Source organism: Acinonyx jubatus, chromosome D1 (assembly GCF_027475565.1).
Source record: "Acinonyx jubatus isolate Ajub_Pintada_27869175 chromosome D1, VMU_Ajub_asm_v1.0, whole genome shotgun sequence".
Classification (NCBI taxonomy): domain Eukaryota; kingdom Metazoa; phylum Chordata; class Mammalia; order Carnivora; family Felidae; genus Acinonyx; species Acinonyx jubatus.
Genome location: NC_069390.1, coordinates 60,494,385 through 60,511,921, shown reverse-complemented (window position 1 = coordinate 60,511,921; position 17,537 = coordinate 60,494,385). Strand labels below are relative to the sequence as shown.

Genomic DNA, 17,537 nt, shown 5'->3' with positions numbered 1-17,537 from the left:
GGAAACTGGGGCTTAGTGAGGGGAAGTATTTGCCCGAGTGACACGGCTGATGGGTGGCAGAAACTGTCATAGTCTGGGAGGTCTGGCCACGCTATCTCTTCAGTGTGCCCAGACTTCAGACTCGTGGTTCCATGGTAAACCCAACTGCAGCTCTTCAAGTTATCTGAGAACTTCTGGTTTCTCTTCTTTCCCAATTTGCTAGGCTTAAGGCAGTCCTTTCTAAATTAAACTTGAATTTCAAGCTTCGTGAAGAATGCTGTTGAGGTATTTTTAAACTATGAGACAAAAAAAAAAAAAAGTTCACAGTATGGTTGAGCTGGGCTTAGCGTTATTAGGTCGTTTTTGTTTTCATGTGTGGTCATGGTGTATAAAACCAGAAAACAGATCCTGAATGTGACACAGTGACTCCCAGTGCACTGATCCTCTGTTGGGGCTACCTTCACCCTTAACCTGCCTGCAAGATGTCACCAGAACACTGGTTGGTAAGATGGCCGAGCAAAGCCAGCCGGCAGAGGCCCAGGCCTAACACTCACTGTGAACTTCTCTGTGTGCCCCACCTAACAAGAGGTGCCTTCTTCATATAGTACCAGCTATGAAACCCTTCAGGAAGTGCTGTCGCATGCATCCTCTCGTCCCTCTCGTAGTGACCCTCTGATGGTTGGGGGGGGGGGGAGGGGGCGGTTGCTCATTTCATGTCCATTTCAGGGATGGTGAACTGTGGCCCTAAGGTGCGAAGTGACTGTAAAATGAGAGTAGTAATTAATGCCTGCCTTACAGGGTCACTGTGAGGATTGTAAATGTTGTATTCAAAGTGCCTGAAAGGCAGGGGCACCTGGGTGGCTCACTTGGTTGAGCATCGGACTCTTGATTTCGGCTCAGGTTGTGATCTCAAGGTCATGAGATGGAGAGCCCCTCGTAGGGCTCTGTGCTCAGTTGGAAGCCTGCTTGAGATTCTCTCTCCCTTTCCCTGTGCCCCTCCCTTACTACCATGCACGAGAGCGCACAAACTCCCTCCCTCTCTCTCTTTCTCTCCCTCTCTCTCCTTGTCAAAAAAAAAAAAAAAAAAATCCCGAAGTGCCTGAGAGGCAACACAGCACAGTGATTAAAAGTGCAGGATTGGGGGCGCCTGGGTGGCTCAGTCGGTTAAGCGGCTGACTTTGGCTCAGGTCATGATCTCACGGTCCATGAGTTCGAGCCCCGCGTCGGGCTCTGTGCTGACAGCTCAGAGCCTGGAGCCTGCTTCAGATTCTGTGTCTCCCTCTCTCTCTGACCCTCCCCTGTTCATGCTCTGTCTCTCTCTATCTCAAAAATAAATAAACACTTAAAAAAAAAAGTGCAGGATTGGGGTGGGGTGGGGGAGGGGGGAGGCAGGCACCTGGGTGGCTCAGTGGTTATGAGTCTGACTCTTGGTTATGATGTCACCGTCGTGAGTTCGAGCCCCGCATCAGGCTCCATCCATGCTGTCAGTGTAGAGCCTGCTTGGGATTCTCTCTCTCCCTCTGTGCCCCTTCCCCACTCGATCTGTCTCTCAAACAAATAAACTTTAAAAAGAATTTTTTTTTAAAGTACAGGATCTGTGCCCAGATGTTCTGGATTCAAACCCCGGCATGCTTGCTGCATTGCCCCTGTGTGGGCTCCTCAGCCTCTCTAAGCCTCAGTCCCTCACCTGCAAATATCACTTCTCATTCTCCTGTGCCTTTCCATCTGTAAGCACAGAAGCATGATATTTATTATAAAATAAATATATAGCCATCTATAAATAATTATTTTTAAAAATTGAAATGATGCTGTCTATGAAATTTTACACTCTACTTATTTTACTTACAATTATAATGCTTCTCCATATAATAATGTATTTCGAACCTTTTTCATCTGTTGATTAAAATGTGTATTCCAAACTGTCACATGCTCATTGCTAGAAAGAAAATAATTCAGGTGTTCAAAAAGGAAAGTACTGGCCATAATATAGGGAGCATCCCCTCCGTGCCAGGCACTGTACTGGATGCTCTGTGGACGTGATGTCTAGCCCTTCACAACAAACCTGCAAGACAGACATTTCCATGCAGGGAAACTGAGGCTCCGTGAGCTGAAGCTATTTGCCCAGTGTCACACAGTGACAGCAGGAGAGCTAGGTTTAGAATGGAATGGGTATTTAAAAAAGAAGAAGCCAGAATATAAAATCCACTGGATTCTAAAACAACCAGACCCTTTGGATGAAGGATTTGTAAGCAGCTTCAAGGTGTGCTAAGCCCTTCAGGTACTGTCGGCCCCATGAAAAACGATCATGGATTGCAATACAGATCACTGATAGATGCCACCTGGAAGGAGAAGTTTCAGGAAAACAGAGAACAAAGCTCTCTGCCCTCCTTCCTCCTCCCCATTTCCCATTGCTAGAACGGAGAGCTCACATAAGGCCATAGAATTTGGAAACCCTTCAGACTATCTCTAAACCACATTTCTTGTGATAAGAGACAAGAGAGAAATTGACCTTTAAAAATCTTGTGTTCCAAGGGGCAGATAGAGATTTTGCAAGCCTTTTCAAAGAAGGCACAGAATTTATTATAGCAAATGACAAAACCTTCTTCCCGATGTGTACAGAGAGGGAGGCATATTCCACCCCCCACGCCCAGGGCCTCCCTGGAAGCCACTGTGCGGCCAGACTACAGACAACTGCGAGATGAGGCTGGCTGCTGGGTTGTGGAGCTGGGGCAGGAGTTAAGGGTCCATGAGTGTAAGGAACGTGCAAACAACTGTGATGCAAAGAGTTTCCTAGTTCGTGGATTTCCCGGACCCACTCTCAGCTCTGTTCTCCTTTTGGCTTGTTCACGTCCATGCCTCTAGTCCTAGTTTAAGCATTCTGTCTTCCAGGAAATATGCCAGCCCTCAGCCCAAGCTGGGTTCCCACCTCCAGGCTTCCCTAGCCCCATCTCGACCTTCTTTCCCAGTGCTCTTTGGTCCCTGGCTGACCCAGAACACCGACTCCTGCAAAGGCATGACCGTTTTCTCCCTGTTTGTCCAGTGCCTGGTGCAGGGCCTGCCCCCATGCCTCCTTTCTAAGGAGAGGAATGAAATCCTACTGGGGGGACTGGCTTCCACCACACCCACGGCCCTCAATGGGCCTGCCAACGTGATTGAGCTGTTTGATTCGGAGTCCTCATATAATCATTCATTCGTTTGTTCATTCATTCAACAAATGTGATGCTCACTGTGTGCAAGGCTCTGTGCTATGCATTTGGGATAGAGAAATAAACAAGTCAGTTCCTGCCCTCTGTGGAAGGACCAGAATGTCCAAAGCATTGATAAAGACGTAGACTATAGGATAGTGCCGAACAGCTGGATTTGGAGAAAGATAAGAAACCCAATTCCCAACTCCGCCACACCTCACCAGCACTAGGACATTGAGTAACTCATTTAACCTGAGCCCCACGGTCCTCCCTGGTAAAGATAAGAAGGCTAGCTGAGTCACCAACTTCAAAAGGACCCTCAGGCACACCTTTCACTTTCTGTGGAAGTTTCTGTAGGCCAGCCATCAGGGGAGATGGGCCTGCTGCATAGAAAGGCCAGGAGGTGGCTGTCCTGCAGGTTAGACCCCAGAGGCTGCCCTATCTACCCTCTGTCTAACCGAGGAGGACACTGACATCAGATGGGGGGATGAGTCACCCAAGGGCCCACCACTCACTGGCAGCAGTTAAGATCACAAAATGAGCAGAAAGCCGCTGCCACTCAGGATGGTGACTGATGGCAGAGGACCTCACCCAGCCCTGGGCTGCAGCACATGTCTGCAGAGGAGACTCCAGGGACCAGCCACAGGCGTGGGGAGGACACTAGCACCTCAGTGAATGACTCACTTACTCTTTACAACCCAGGAAACCTTCAGCAATCCTGAGGGACTGATACAGCTTATTATCCTGGTTCCATATGAATAAATGACATTTCAGACATAGGAAGGGAAGTGCCAAAGGTCTCACCCCCAGAAAGTGACAGAGCCAGGGAAGGAACTGGCTCTTTGGGCTTCTGGACTGTTTTATTTTTTTCTCTCATGTTCCCTACTCCCCAGTTCTCAAGGTCACTTGACACCCACCAGCAGGGCACGCACTGAGGAGGGGGCTAGAGGAAACAGCATAGCCCTCATCCTCAAGTGGGTAGCACTTAGATGGAAATATTGGCAAAAGGCAGTGAGCGCTCAGTGGACCATGCAGCATTTTAGCCCTGGAGGGCTTCAAGTTCAAGGTCACATGTACTTGACCTGCTTTGGGATGTTCGTTTAGTATGCCCAGAGACCTGCATTTTTTTTCCCCTGGTTTTTTCCTCCCTCCCTCCCTCCCTCTTTTATATCTTTCTTTTTAATTTCTAGTCTGACTTTTTTCTGGATACTTCCTTCCCTCTTTCCTTTGCCCTCTAGTCCCTCCGGAGGCATTGCTGCCCTCCAACCTCCAGGAGCCCGAATGGCGTCTAACATTTCCCTCTGCCCCCTTTACTTTCACCATGTACGCAGAGAGAGGAGGGAAAAATATTTCTGGAGAAAAAAATGTTCTCTCCCAAAAGGTAATATTTAGAGTTCAAGAGGGTTTTACTAAAAATTTTAAGGAAACAGAAAAATACTATTTTTCTGGGTTTTTTTTTTTTTTCTGTTTGCCATAAGGAGGGTCTCTCAATGGGAATAGCATACAAATGAAACATGGACATTATATAAGCCAGCCAACTTCTGTATAATATACAATTAAGTAAACTATGAAGTCCTTGGAAAATGTAAATGTTTCCAAACTAGCCAAACCAGAGAATCATGAAAACTGTACATTGATGTGTTTCTAGTCTACCCCCAAATTTACTTTTCTGTCCCCAAAGCATGCTTTTTCCTCTTAACATGACTCTTCTAAAATCTGTCACCTATGCCTAAGAAAACAAAAGTGTGGAAGAGTCTATCTCCCTCCAGGGTAGCCACACGCACTGTATCAGGCTGCCATATGCTGTGTTTGAAGATGGGGGCGGGGGTGGGGGGGTGCCTGATTGGCTCAGTCAGTTAAAGGTCCAATTCTTGATTTTAGCTCAGGTTATGATCTCATGGTTCTGTTCGTGGGTTCGAGCCCAGTGTTGGGGCTCCATATGGGCCTACTTGGGATTCTCTCTCCCTCTCTCTCTCCCCCCTCCTCTGTTCACACATACACATGCTGTCTCTTGCTCTCTCTCGCTCTCAAATAAACTTGAAAAAAGAAAATAGAGAGGTTTGCACGAAAGCTCACCTTGTAAACTGAGCCTTTGATAAGAATTTTGTGGGCCCCAGTCATTTTTGAAATAGGTGCTTCATTTAACAAGATGATCGTCTCTATTAGCAAAGGTTTAGGCCACGTTTACTGCTCTGCAAATATTTGCTAAGTGAATAGTTGGGAAGGCGTTGGCAGACAGAACTCTTGGCCTGGCATCTGTCCATCCTCTGAAGTGTACAGTGAGCAATTGCACAGTCCCAGGTCCCTCACGAGAGCCCTGTTTGTGTGCCGTGGCTCCATTTCAGAGAAGCCCGATCTTCAAGTCCCCTGGGTCTCTGCTTCCCTAACTTGAAGGTGCGTCTCTTAGGCCATCTTTGTCTCCTCAGTTCTTCACAGCCAGGCTGCAGCCAGAAAGGGCTGCCCTGAAGTGTGTGATGGAGTGGGGACCCAGGACAGGCCTGTTACGGGGCTAGCCGTCCAAGGAAGCACCCAGCCAAGGAGCTAACAGTGACTCTTATTTAGCAAGCGTGTCCTTAGGTGCTGGTCGTCATGCTAAGTGCTCCACACCCATGATCTCATCCACTCCCCTCAGCGTCCGTGAGGTAGGTCTGACTGTGCCTCTTACACACGGGCCCAGCTGAAGCTCGGGGCCCTTGCTGAGACTTTCATTTCCAGCAGAATGGCCACCTGGATCATCGCAAAGACCCTCTGATCACAAGAAACAACAATTTGTTTTTAAAAGGGAAAGGAAAAAGGAGTATGGGGATGCCAGAAGCAAGGATGAAGTGGGAAGCTAGTGCAGGAGGCACAGGGCTACTGGAAGGAGTCTGGCAGCCCTCATCTCCAGGAGCTCGATGTCTGGGGAAGGAGACAGAGAAAATCAAAATGGCAGAGCAAGGGTTGGGGGGCGAGTGCTGTGACGGAGGTCGCCCTGGGAGCCAGAAGGGCACGGAAGAGTGCCATTTCAGCAAGACTCGTAAATTCATGTTTTCCACTTAAGAAAAAATAGTTCCCAAAAGTCTCAACCTTTCATACTTATAAAGAACTGGGCTCGGATTCCAAGACAGCTTCTCTGACCACATGACCTTGACCAACTTACTCTAGTACTTTGAGCCTCCGATTCCTTCTCTGTAAAACGAGCGTGATGGTGACAACAGTGGCTACTTCACAGAGCTCGAGAGATTCGAGGACACGTCCTTGAAAGCATTCATTGCCAAGCATTTAGCACAACGTCCATGATCATCATCGTTGAATATAATATAAATAATAAGAATAGTAATTCCTGGCTAACCTTCCCCCAGGACTAGAGAAAAGAAAGCAGTTCTTCTAGGGTGCCACAGAGCAGAGTGTTTACAAAGAGGTAAAAGACTGGCTTCCAGGGTCTGCTCTCTCTGGTAAACAAGAGCAGGCAATAGCTAATAAAATTTCAAATTAGCCATGACTTTTCACAGCCCTTCAATTGTGCTGGCTGATTTAATGGTCAGCGTCCCTGCTCGCTGGGATTGAATAATGGAGCATTTCTGCAGAGTTATGGATGCAGCAGCTGAATCTGTCATGCTAACATCAATAGCAGAATGCAAATAACCCTCAGCTTGGGCTGTAATTATGTGTTTAAGCGACGTCTGCCAGGGCCAGCGTGGGAATGTGTGATGGAGGAGATGCAAGAGAAGACAGGCGCTTTGCGAGGCAGTTAGCGGGTGTATCTGGGAGCTGGGACAGGAGCCACAAGTTAGGACCCAGGACAGCGCTGGGATGAGGGGAGCCCTTTCCTCCACATCTCAGGATGAATCTGGCAGGTGAGCAAAGAACAAATGGCCCTTCGCTTTGATGAGCCGTGTCGTAGACTCAGGGACAGCAAGGGGAACAAGCCCTTAGTAAGCACTTACTGTTTATGGGGTACTCTGCTAGATTTGGGGACATATACTATGTTTTCTATTTATGTAACAAACACTTATGTGGCACTTTTACAATCCCCTTATGAGACATGTGCAAAACAGAGGCCAGAGAGTTTAAGTAACTTGCCCAAGGCCACACAGTGGTAAGTTTCAGAGCCAAGATTTGGCCCCAGACAGTCTGGGCCCTGAAATCCAGGCACTTTGCAGTGTGGTGCCCTCAAGGAAGTTATAAAGTCTTGGATACCATGCAAAAGTGGGTGAGAAAGACAAGGGATTTTTGTCCCTAATTGACTAAGGGGAAAAACTGGATTTCAGGCAGGTCAGGGAGCTTGCCCGAGGCCGCAATACCTCTGAGGCTGGGGAGGGGGCCTAGGGGTGCCGCGTGGGGCACCAAATCTGGCCAGTGCAAATGCAGTGCTCTGCTGGGCAGCACCTCTGTCGTAAACCCAGGGAGACAGAAGCGACGGAGGTATGTCAGTGATGAGGAGACTGGGGCTCGGAGAGTAAGTGCAGGAATTCATCCAGGGGTGTTCTTAGCCACAGTTCTGGGACTTGAACTTCAGCCTTGGCCTCATGATCCATCCACCATACCGCACTGTTTAAGTGGATTGAATGAAGCGGGTGGTTTCCTGGCTTTTATGGACACTGTCATTTGGTTTCATCCCCTGCTTCATTTGTTAATCCATTCCATTCTCTTTGGTTTATTTATTTAACAGCCATGTTTGAATACTTGTACTAAGTGCTGGGGACACAACAGAGATAACCAGAGCAGGATCTGTGTCCCCATGGGGGTGGGGAACCTTGCCCAAAGTCACACAGCTAATAAAGCAAGAGAGGCAGAATTTGAACCCAGGGGAATGCAAGTCCTTAGACTGTTTTCTGCCCACAAAGCACCCAGACTGTCACCCTGGGCTTTCCCTATCCCCCACTTGGTGCAGTGTCTTCTAATCCCTGGGTTTGTTATTCTTTGTAAGCTATGCTATTGGGTGCCTGTAAAAGCACTAATGTGACCAAAAATCTGTGATCTGATTGGATTTCTTTCTTTGTACTTTGGGAAACTTGGAAGCCGTAATACAATTTCCAGTCCTGAAGAAATTCGTCCATGTGGCAAAGACATTCCCTGCTAGTAGCCCCTCGGTCAGAGACCTGAAGCCAACAGGCAAATGCAGGGACTCCCTCCCGCAGAAAGCGGAGCTGGGTCTCCCTGTGTTTACATGGCAGCCGGCAGAGATGCAGGAAATCACAGTGTCTCTTCCTCACCCCCAAAGCTAGTTAGTTTAAGCAAACTCTTAAATACCTCTCAAAACCATCCGCTTATCTCCACCTCCACTGTTCACTGCTCTGGTCTCAGCAACCACTACCTTTGCTCTGTGCAACCTCAGAGATGCCCTCGCCACTATGGAACCCCCAGCTTCCGCTCTAGGCTAACTGCAGTCCCTTCTCCCTGTCACAGGGACGGTTCTTTCAGAGATGCAGATCAGATGGTGTCACCCTGCTTTAAACCTTCCAGTAGCTCCCACCATCCCCCCGGGGGTGAAATGCAAACTGCCTGAGCTGGCCCGAGTCCCCACCCCCCCCTCCCCGCCCCCCGCGCCTCTGCTTTGGCCAGCATCAACGGCCTCTTCCTGTGTTCGCCCCTCACCTTCTGAGCTGAGTGTAGCAGCTCAGACGTTCAGTATGTTCTCTCACCTCTGGGCCCTCATGTAATTCCTTCAAATTTAAAGAAAAAACAACAAAGAAACGCGTGTCACACTGTACTCTTGCTTGTCCGTCTCTCCTGTTAGGCTAGTGGGAGCAGATCTGAAGTGCCTGGATCCCCTTGGTCCCCAGCAAAGGCCTTGGCTTATGTCAGGCACTTAAAGTTTTCCAGCAAGTGGCAAATAGAGAAGCACGTGAAGGCACTGTGGACAAACGTGGCTGGTGGGACGTAGCACCGTCAACTTCATGCTCTGTCTCCCCTGCAGATGGCTTGATGGACTGCATGGACCCCGACTGCTGCCTCCAGCCCCTCTGTCACGTCAACCCGCTGTGCCTGGGCTCCCCCGACCCTCTGGACATCATCCAGGAGACACAGGCCCCCGTGTCCCAGCAGAACCTGCACTCCTTCTACGACCGCATCAGGTTCCTCGTGGGCAGGGACAGCACACACATCATTCCGGGAGAGAACCCCTTTGACGGAGGGTGAGTCCGCTGGGCCTCAGATCCAGCCATGACTGTCTGCGGGAGAATTGAATCGCCTCGAGGGCCATGTTTGGGGTGGGTGAGAGGTGGGAGGAGGCCAGAAGGGTTCTTGATGGAATGTCAGGGGAAGCAGAGAAGCAGCCTCAGGTACCCACATTTAGAAAACTGCTATCCCAGGCATTTGGAATTTTAATGAGCAAAGTTTTGTTGTTCCCGCTGGGTGATAGATGGAGAGAGTGAGAAATCAAAGGTCCAAAGGGAATCTTGGATCAATACTCTCTTTGCAGTCAGCTATTACTGATTCTGCAGGCTCCAGACGAGCGGAAACCCTTTAACGCTGTTCAGCCTCAGAGCTGCCGTCCAGAAGGCTGTGGGGGCGGGGGCGCCCCCACTGGCATCTCAGGCCATCTGCCCATGCATTCCTTCACAGGTGTTCAGTTGTGTCCCCTACTGGACAGTTTTTTGCTGCAGTCCACTCTGTGCCAGATCCCGTGCTGGAATCACAGAGGTGAATAGAGCACAGTCCCTGCTCATTGGTCGCTTACAGTCCACTAAGGGGATGAAAAGAGCCCCGGTGTGGTAGGCCAGAAAGAAATGTGCCCCCAGGGTAGTACTCTGGGAACACAGAGGAGATACTCCTGGGTGGGGGGAAACCACTACTTAAGAACTGAGTTTTAAAGATGAGAAATGGTTCTCTTGGCCAGGGAAGGAAGGGTGTTCCAGGGAGAGGGAACAGCTGTGCAGAGACCAGGGGCCTGAAAAGGCACAGAAGCCAGCATAAGATAGCTCTCTGTTCTCTGCTCCCCAGACCAGCGTCTGTGAATGAGACATAGTATCCAAGAAGGAGCTACTTACAAGAATTTCTTTTGACCGTCTTCCAATATAGGGACATCTCTTTCTCTAGGAGTCAGCACAGTTCAATTCAGCAGTTACATAGTGTGTCCCTTCTATGTCCGTGACTTCCATGCCAGAGAGTTCCAGCCCTGCAGGGACAATGGGCTGTAATGAAGGGTAGGAAGGTTGAAGGCCATCCTCAAGTTCTGTTTCAAGGGGGAGATCAGCAGTTGGGGCGCCTGGGTAGCTCAGTTGGTTCGGCATCCGACTCTTGATTTCATTTCAGGTCAAGACCTCATAGTTTGTGAGTGTGAGCCGAATTGGGCTCTGTGCTGACAGTGTGCCTCCTTGAGATTTTCTCTCTCTCTCCCTCTCTCTCTGCCCTTCCTCTGCTCTCTATGTCTCTTTCTCAAAATAAATAAATAAACTTTGAAAAATTAATAATGAAAGGGGAAATCAGCAGGCCTTAGTCATCAGTTGGGCCTGAGGAATGCAGGAAAAAGAAGTCTCTTACTCAGAGGCCTCAGGAGATAGATGGTGGTGCCTTCTCCATCAGGCTGGGGACCTGAGAGCAGCAGGAAGGTTGGGAGCAAGGTGATGACCTCCATCCTGAGCATGCTAAGGGCAAGGAAGGGACACACCTCAGTAGGACCCCCAAGACACGTTCATAGTTCATAAGCAGTTCTGGAGCTCACACGGACGTTAGAGTTATCGATCTGGGAGCCAGCAACAAGCAGGAGTCAAGACCAGGAGCGCACAGCAGTCTGCTCCAGGAGAATGTGTGAGGGGAGAAGAGCAGGGACTAAGAAGGAATGAGGGGAAGCCACCCTGGGAAGTGGCGGTATCATCCCCAGAGTGTAACTGGGAATGCAAGGAGAAGGCCTCCCTACCGGGACGGGAAGGAGCCCTGGCTCTGGGCTTCACTACGCAGACCTACCCAGGGGGTCGGCGGTGGGGGTGGGGTCCAGGGCACGGCCTCCCACTGCCCCAGCCCCCTCCCCACAAGGACAGGATGGGGAAGGTGAGGTGGGGGAAACACTCCAAGCCAGTGGAAGAGGCATCACAGGAGTGGGTAAAAGCATTCAAAGTGTAACCTTGTTAGAGATGAAAATGCTTGCTGTTCCAACAAATCTGTCATCTTACCCACAGAATATTGAGAACCTCAGAGGTCAGATAACCTTCCCAAATTCACAGGCTGGTCAAGTGACAGAGCCAGGAGCTGAGCTAGAGAGAGGAGAAACCTACTCTTTGATCTTGGTCAGAAACGCTGCTTTTGTCCCCGGGTAGGAAGCTTCCCGCTCTTTTATTCAGTTGCGTGATTTTGTCTGTGTGCTTGTGGGCCTTCCCGTGGCAAGCGTTCTTTTAATCAACCGGAGGTTTGAAGATTATTCCTACCAAGGGGAATAGTCCTTGCTCAGCCTTTCTTTAGCGGACCCATTATGGGATCTGAATAGGACTGTGGCCGCTTGGCTGCCCGTGGCTGCTGTGCCTAAGGAGTGCCCTGACCATGCCATCCTGGTCGGTGCCAGCAGGGACCATGTCCCCTGCATGTCTTCTGGTGATGCACCAAGCCTGCCGCTTACGTGCCACAGATCACGGCGGGACCCACACGGGGATTTCAGGATGTTGCTCTGGCGGGTCTGACCTGCCTGAAGGTTCCTGTCAAGCAGGGAGCTTGAGAAACCTGTACCGGGAGAAATGGACCTCCGAGCATGAGGGAAGACTATAGGCCTCGGAGTCAGGCCAGTTTGTGTTTCACACCCTGGCTCTGCCACCGCTGGATCCGTGGCTCTGGGCAAGTGACTTAATAAAACGAATATGTGAACGTCTCCCAGCCCTCTAAAGTGATTCCTCCAGGAAGGGAACACATCTTACTCATTTTAGCGCTCAGTAGATGCTCAAAACAAATACTCATACTTACTGCCTTGAACAATGAAGGAATGGAAGAAAGGAAGGAGAAAGGGAGGGATGGACGGAGGAAGGATGGGAGGATACATTATCTATTTTCCTTAATTTGGGGCTGAGGATTCAGAGTCCAGGGAGGTTAAATCATCTGCTAAAAATCATATTACAGATGAGCAGCAGAGGCAGGAGAAGTCGGCTCCCAGATCATTGTTTATGGATCTGTCACCTTCAGTTAAACTACAGATGCTTTGAAGGCAGAGACCATTCATCTCTCCAAACCTGTCATACTTAGGGCAGGGCCTGGAATACGGGATTCACTCTACAAATGAATGGGTAAATAGAAGCTTCTAAATGTTACTGTGAAAATTCCTTTTAGCTAATATTTGCCACATCGTTATGTCTGTGCTCCTCGCTGGTCTAGATTCACAAGGAGCAGCTATCTATCACTACGGAGTATCTCCAGACAGATTTTTATGTAAAACAAGCCCAAGCTGGAAACATGAGGCATCAGATGCTTTTCTCGTTGGACTGCCCACAGGGTATTCCGTTTTCTGATCTGGGCCAGCAATTTAGTGCTCATGTGCATAGTTGGAATAAGTGAAACACCTGACACCAAGTTTGGGTTGTTGCTTACTTTCCTTCCCCTCGTGTGAAGGAAGGCAGCTTGATAGAAAGTGCTAGAAAGTGCCCAGAGTTTGAATTGTGGCTTTCCCTCCCACCAGCTCTGTGTGGCCTTAGAGGAAACGATGTAACCTCTGTGCATGGGCCTCCGATTATAAGTTGGCAATAACAGTGACTATTTCGTGAATGCCATTGAAAGGGTTAACTGAAATAAAGCATCTGGCACAGAACTTGGTACCTAGGAGGTCAGTAAATGGTAGGTTTATGGCGGTAGCATGGCCTAGTGAAAGAAACACAAGCTTTGGAATCAGAAAACTGGATTTAAAGTCTGTTACATCCACTTTCTAGCTGTGTGACCTTGGGCAAATTCCTTAACCTCTCTGAGCTTCAGTTTCCTCATCCGTAAGAGCCGGGTAATAATGTCTACAGAGTTGCCAGGAAAATTAAATGAATGAAAAAAAAAAAAAACCACACACACACACACACACACACACACACACACACAAAGTACATACAGTTGTAACCTGATACCACACAAAAAACGCCTGCTAATTCGAAGATGATGACGGTGGTGGTGGTGATGGTGTGAAAAAGAGCTTCCCACTCCACTTTTTTAACTGGAAGTACAGCTTGATAGTGACCTGCGCTCTAGGGACGTCCAGCAGGCACCGAGAGAGGAGCGAGGTGTTGAATCCTTATTTGAGGAAGGGAAAAGGCAGCCTTGTGCCAGCCTGCTGTCAGCTGCGGTCCTTGTCAGGGAGGAATCCAGTGGCACTTCTCCAGAGAGGGGGGTTTCTGATGGGCAGGCGGCCCCGACCTGGTGGCTGTGTGCAACAGTAACAAGGCCAGGGCCTGACAGAAAACCCCACACTCTCCTGCACCCCGTATGCTGTGGCACAGCTTGTACAGTCCGCGTGCGAGTCCTTGGAACAGGCTTCACGATGCAGGCTGTCACCCAGAGACCCGGCAGCATCGCTGAGCCCCGCAATGACAGGCAATCCCAGAGATGCTGCTCCTTCAGGCTGCAGCCTCCCAGCCCGGAGGCTCCTGACCCGGGCCGAGTTAAGAGCAGGAGGTTCTCCAGAGCCACGGCTGACACGTGAGGGGTCCCTTACGTTTCTGTGCGGCACCCCTGGTGGCGTCAGAGGCCCTGGGGCAGGGGGGGGGACCTCAGGGGAGGATGAACAGCAGCGCTTCGGCAAGCGAGGGCCCCAGCCAAGCAGAGTAGGCGCTCAGCTGGGCTGGACTCCTTGGAGGAGAGCACAGAGCTTGACTCAGAACTGCAGCAGAAGGACCGCCAGGAGGACTTGGAGTAAGGAAGGCCTCCTGTGGCTCTTCCGTGTCCCCAGGGCAGGTGTTTTACACAGGTTTAATGAATACAGTAGCTCTACCTGACGTTCTGCCTCTGTCGTCCTCGACTCCACGTAAGCGATAGAGATGTGAATGGCTTCAGCTGATCGAATGTGGGTCTAAAGTAGGAGGGGACAGAGCAGACAGAACCGCCATCGCCAGATTAGATGGCTTGAAGACCGACTTTCTTTCCCAGCCTGGAGGCCCACACCCTATCTGCTCAGTGGAGGCCCTCACCTGGAGTCACGGGGAAAATACAGTGTAGGGTGCCCTCTGCGTGGGAAGGAAGGGGCCACTCACGTCTGTAGGTGGATGATGGATCCCCAACTGACCGTCCATACAGGGAGGGCAGGTGACAGGACCCGGAGTGTGGAGCTTGGAGCCAGATGGTTGGAAAAAGGAGGGAAGCAGGAGACGTTACTTCCTCAGAGAACACTCAAGGCAGCTCTGTCTGTATGACACAACTTTAGATGCATCTCCTCTTGGGAGGGACAGGCTGGACATAGGGCAGACAGATCCCTTGAGCAAATAGTTGTGGATTGCCAATGCCAGACAGGTTAGCAGATTATAGGAAGAGGTTCTGACAAAAAAGAATCACCCCTGAGTTACTTGAATATCAGTTCACGGTGTGTTTGAAGACGCTGTATTGATGAGAGAAACGTGATGTTCTCAAGCCTTTCTGGGCCCCTCTAAGTCTAATAGGTTATCAGCTCACTCAGGTGAGGAAGCTGGGTAGGGGAAGTTGCCATGAAAATCAGCTGATGGGACACACTGAGCCCAAAGAGAAAAGACTTGAGGAGTCAGGGGACTCAGAAAAAGGAGGGATGGATGATAAGGTCATTTATCACAAAGGAGGCACAGGATCATGTGCTACAGAGAGGGTCAGACCCTATGGAGAGGGGACACGGGGCAGGCCCAGAGGGGAGCAGAGGTGCCACACGACACAAGCTCTGCTTGGTAAATACTGCTCTGCGCAAGGCCTGCAAGAAAAAGATTCGCATCTATGCCCTCTTACCTTGAGGGCATGTCATGTGTCCCATACTGTGTTAGTTGTTGAACCCCTGGCGCCAAGCACAGAGGTTGGCCCAGGCTAAACCACACAGATCGCAGAATGAATCAGCCAATCAGCCAGTGCTGAGTGCCTGAAGAGAAGTAGAGACAGAGCGTCCCACGAGTTCAGAAGCATGGCCATCACTCCCACTGCACACCTCAGGGCTGCGTCTGGAAATGAATGAACAAACCAGCAGGTGAACTAATGAACGAAGCTTCCGGCACGACGTGGCCTTTAGCCTGAAACAAAGATTTTAGTGAGGGTGGTTGGCCATTAAAACATTATTTATCCCACTTCAGCTCGCAACAACCCATTAGTGCATCATGAAATCAATGTAGTGAGTCGAAACTATTTTTTTAAAAAAAGTAAATTTAGACAGAAATGGGGTACAGTGGAATGGAAAATATTAGTGCAGCACCATGACAAGGATATGTATTGCACGAAACGTGGTTGTCCGTATGTTTGCACGTGCACGCTCCTGAATAAACTGCATTGCTTAGTGTTGGCTTCAGTTGAACAGGACTTAAAAATGCATTCTAGACTGAGGAACCAGCGTGACTTTCTGGGATAATCAGAGAATTGAGAGAATTTTAATGTGGCTGGAGCATAATGATGGTGATACTGTTTTCTAAATCCAAAGTCAAGAGACATTCTCTAACCTTTGAAATCAAGATGGTCTTACGAAGTCTGGGGTATATGATCCTGGTGTACAGAAGGGGCGTGTGGGAGAAGGAAGAACATAGGGAACTGTGCAGCGAGACAGATACAGAACTGAGAAAGGTCAGCCCCTCACCTGTTCACTAGCCAGAACAGAGTTTTTCATCTCAGGACCTAAAACTGGCTATAAAGAGAAGTGAGATAACCTTGGTGCCATGTAAGTCTTCAGAATTTCCTTCAGATCCTTTATAAAGACACAAAGTTTCAGGGCACCTGGGTGGCTCAGTTGGTTAAGCATCCAACTCTGGTTTCCGCTCAGGTCATGATCTCACAGTTCATGAGTTCGAGCCCCACATTGGGCTCTGTGCTGACGGTGCAAAACCTGCGTGGGATTCTCTCTCTCCCTCTCTGTCTGTCCCTCCCCAGCTCATGCTTGCTCACTCACTCTCTCTCTCTCTCCTTCAAAATAAATAAACATTTAAAAAGAGAAAAAGAGACAAGGTTCCCAGGAATTTTGAAAGCCAGGGTTTCCAAGGGGGGAAAAAAAATAACAGGAGGGAAAAAAGATCATGTCTGCACCATAATCTTTTCTCAGCGCACTGCAGACATAAAGCGACATGCAAGGATCAGTGGCAGAGCAGTTACAGAAAAGCACTTTCGTGCCACCCCACCCGCATCCCCCAGCCCCAGGCCTTCGACGGCCCTCAGCCAGCCCTCAGAGAGGCTGAGCAGTAGAGACCATCTAATGGAGCTCAAATAAACACCAGCTTCCTGACAGCTGGCTTCTGAGTGAATTTATTATTGAATTATACTCCTGCGTTTCAGAACAAGCTGAGCTGACAGGCTACCCCATCAGTTTAAGGAGAGGGGGGCAGGGAGAAAGACAATGATGAATTACCCTGACGGAAGATGGAAGAAGGGAAGGATCCTGCTTCCTCCAAAATGCCAGCCATTATATATTATTCATGTTGGTTTTTAAAAAATCCCTCCCCACATTGAAATGAATGTTTATGATGATAAAGCAACTAGGTGAATTTAATTCAGGATGCAGGCAGCAACTTCTCGCATCATCCTGATGAGCAGCTAACAACTCCTCCTCTGCCACTTGATCATCCCTTTATTGATTTCAAAACCGAATTACAATCTCTGTTTGCTTGGTAGCTTGAGCCGGTTCCTAGCTGTCCATCACAGGAGGCATTAGCAGAGGATGCTGTGCTTAAGCGAGAACCACTCGGGGTCTTTGTGGGGAGGGACTGCATTCAAGTCTTCGGGCAAATGAGAGCAAACGACCTTAGGCGAGCAAGGCTCCATTTCCTCATCTGTAATGTGGGGCTACCAATTCCCACCCTGCAGGTTGTTTGGAAGATTAAATGAGTTAAAACACCTGAAAGCCTGATGGCCGGCACGTAGCACACATTCAGTAATGACACCTAACGTTTACCAAGAATGTTCTGTGTGTCAGCATTGTTGAAAATGGTGTGTACATTTCCTAAGTAGTAACACCTTTACATCTCCCCCCAAACCAGATGACATAGGGACTTCATCAGCCTTCTTTTATAGATGGGAAACGGAGGCACAGAGAATTGAGTGACCTCACCAAAGACACAGGGCTCGTAAGTGGCAGGGCCAGCAGGAAGCCAAGCCGAATGCCTCTGGAGCCTATGTGCCGAGCCTCCGTTCCCTGCCTGGTCCTTTATATTGCCATCTCGGCATCTTCAGTTCAGAAATCCGTACAGCATGATTCTGCTACAACTCTACAACCCCAGCTTGCCCTGACTTTCTATCTCATACTGTACAGCGTGATGTAAAGAGGATGTGCAAGAAGTCTGTGTGCTTCAG

At 49.4% G+C, this 17,537-nt stretch overlaps 1 protein-coding gene across 5 annotated transcripts in view; it reads left to right on the top strand.

Annotated features, from left to right (window-relative positions):
• Nucleotides 1-17,537, top strand: part of TENM4 (teneurin transmembrane protein 4) — a 2,866,770-nt gene that overhangs the window by 2,762,019 nt on the left and 87,214 nt on the right. For all 5 annotated transcript variants that reach the window (XM_053202558.1, XM_053202562.1, XM_053202561.1 and 2 more), the window contains one exon: nucleotides 9,064-9,280. In XM_053202558.1, the coding sequence (XP_053058533.1) occupies nucleotides 9,064-9,280 (217 nt within the window). The remainder of the gene's footprint in view (nucleotides 1-9,063; nucleotides 9,281-17,537) is intronic.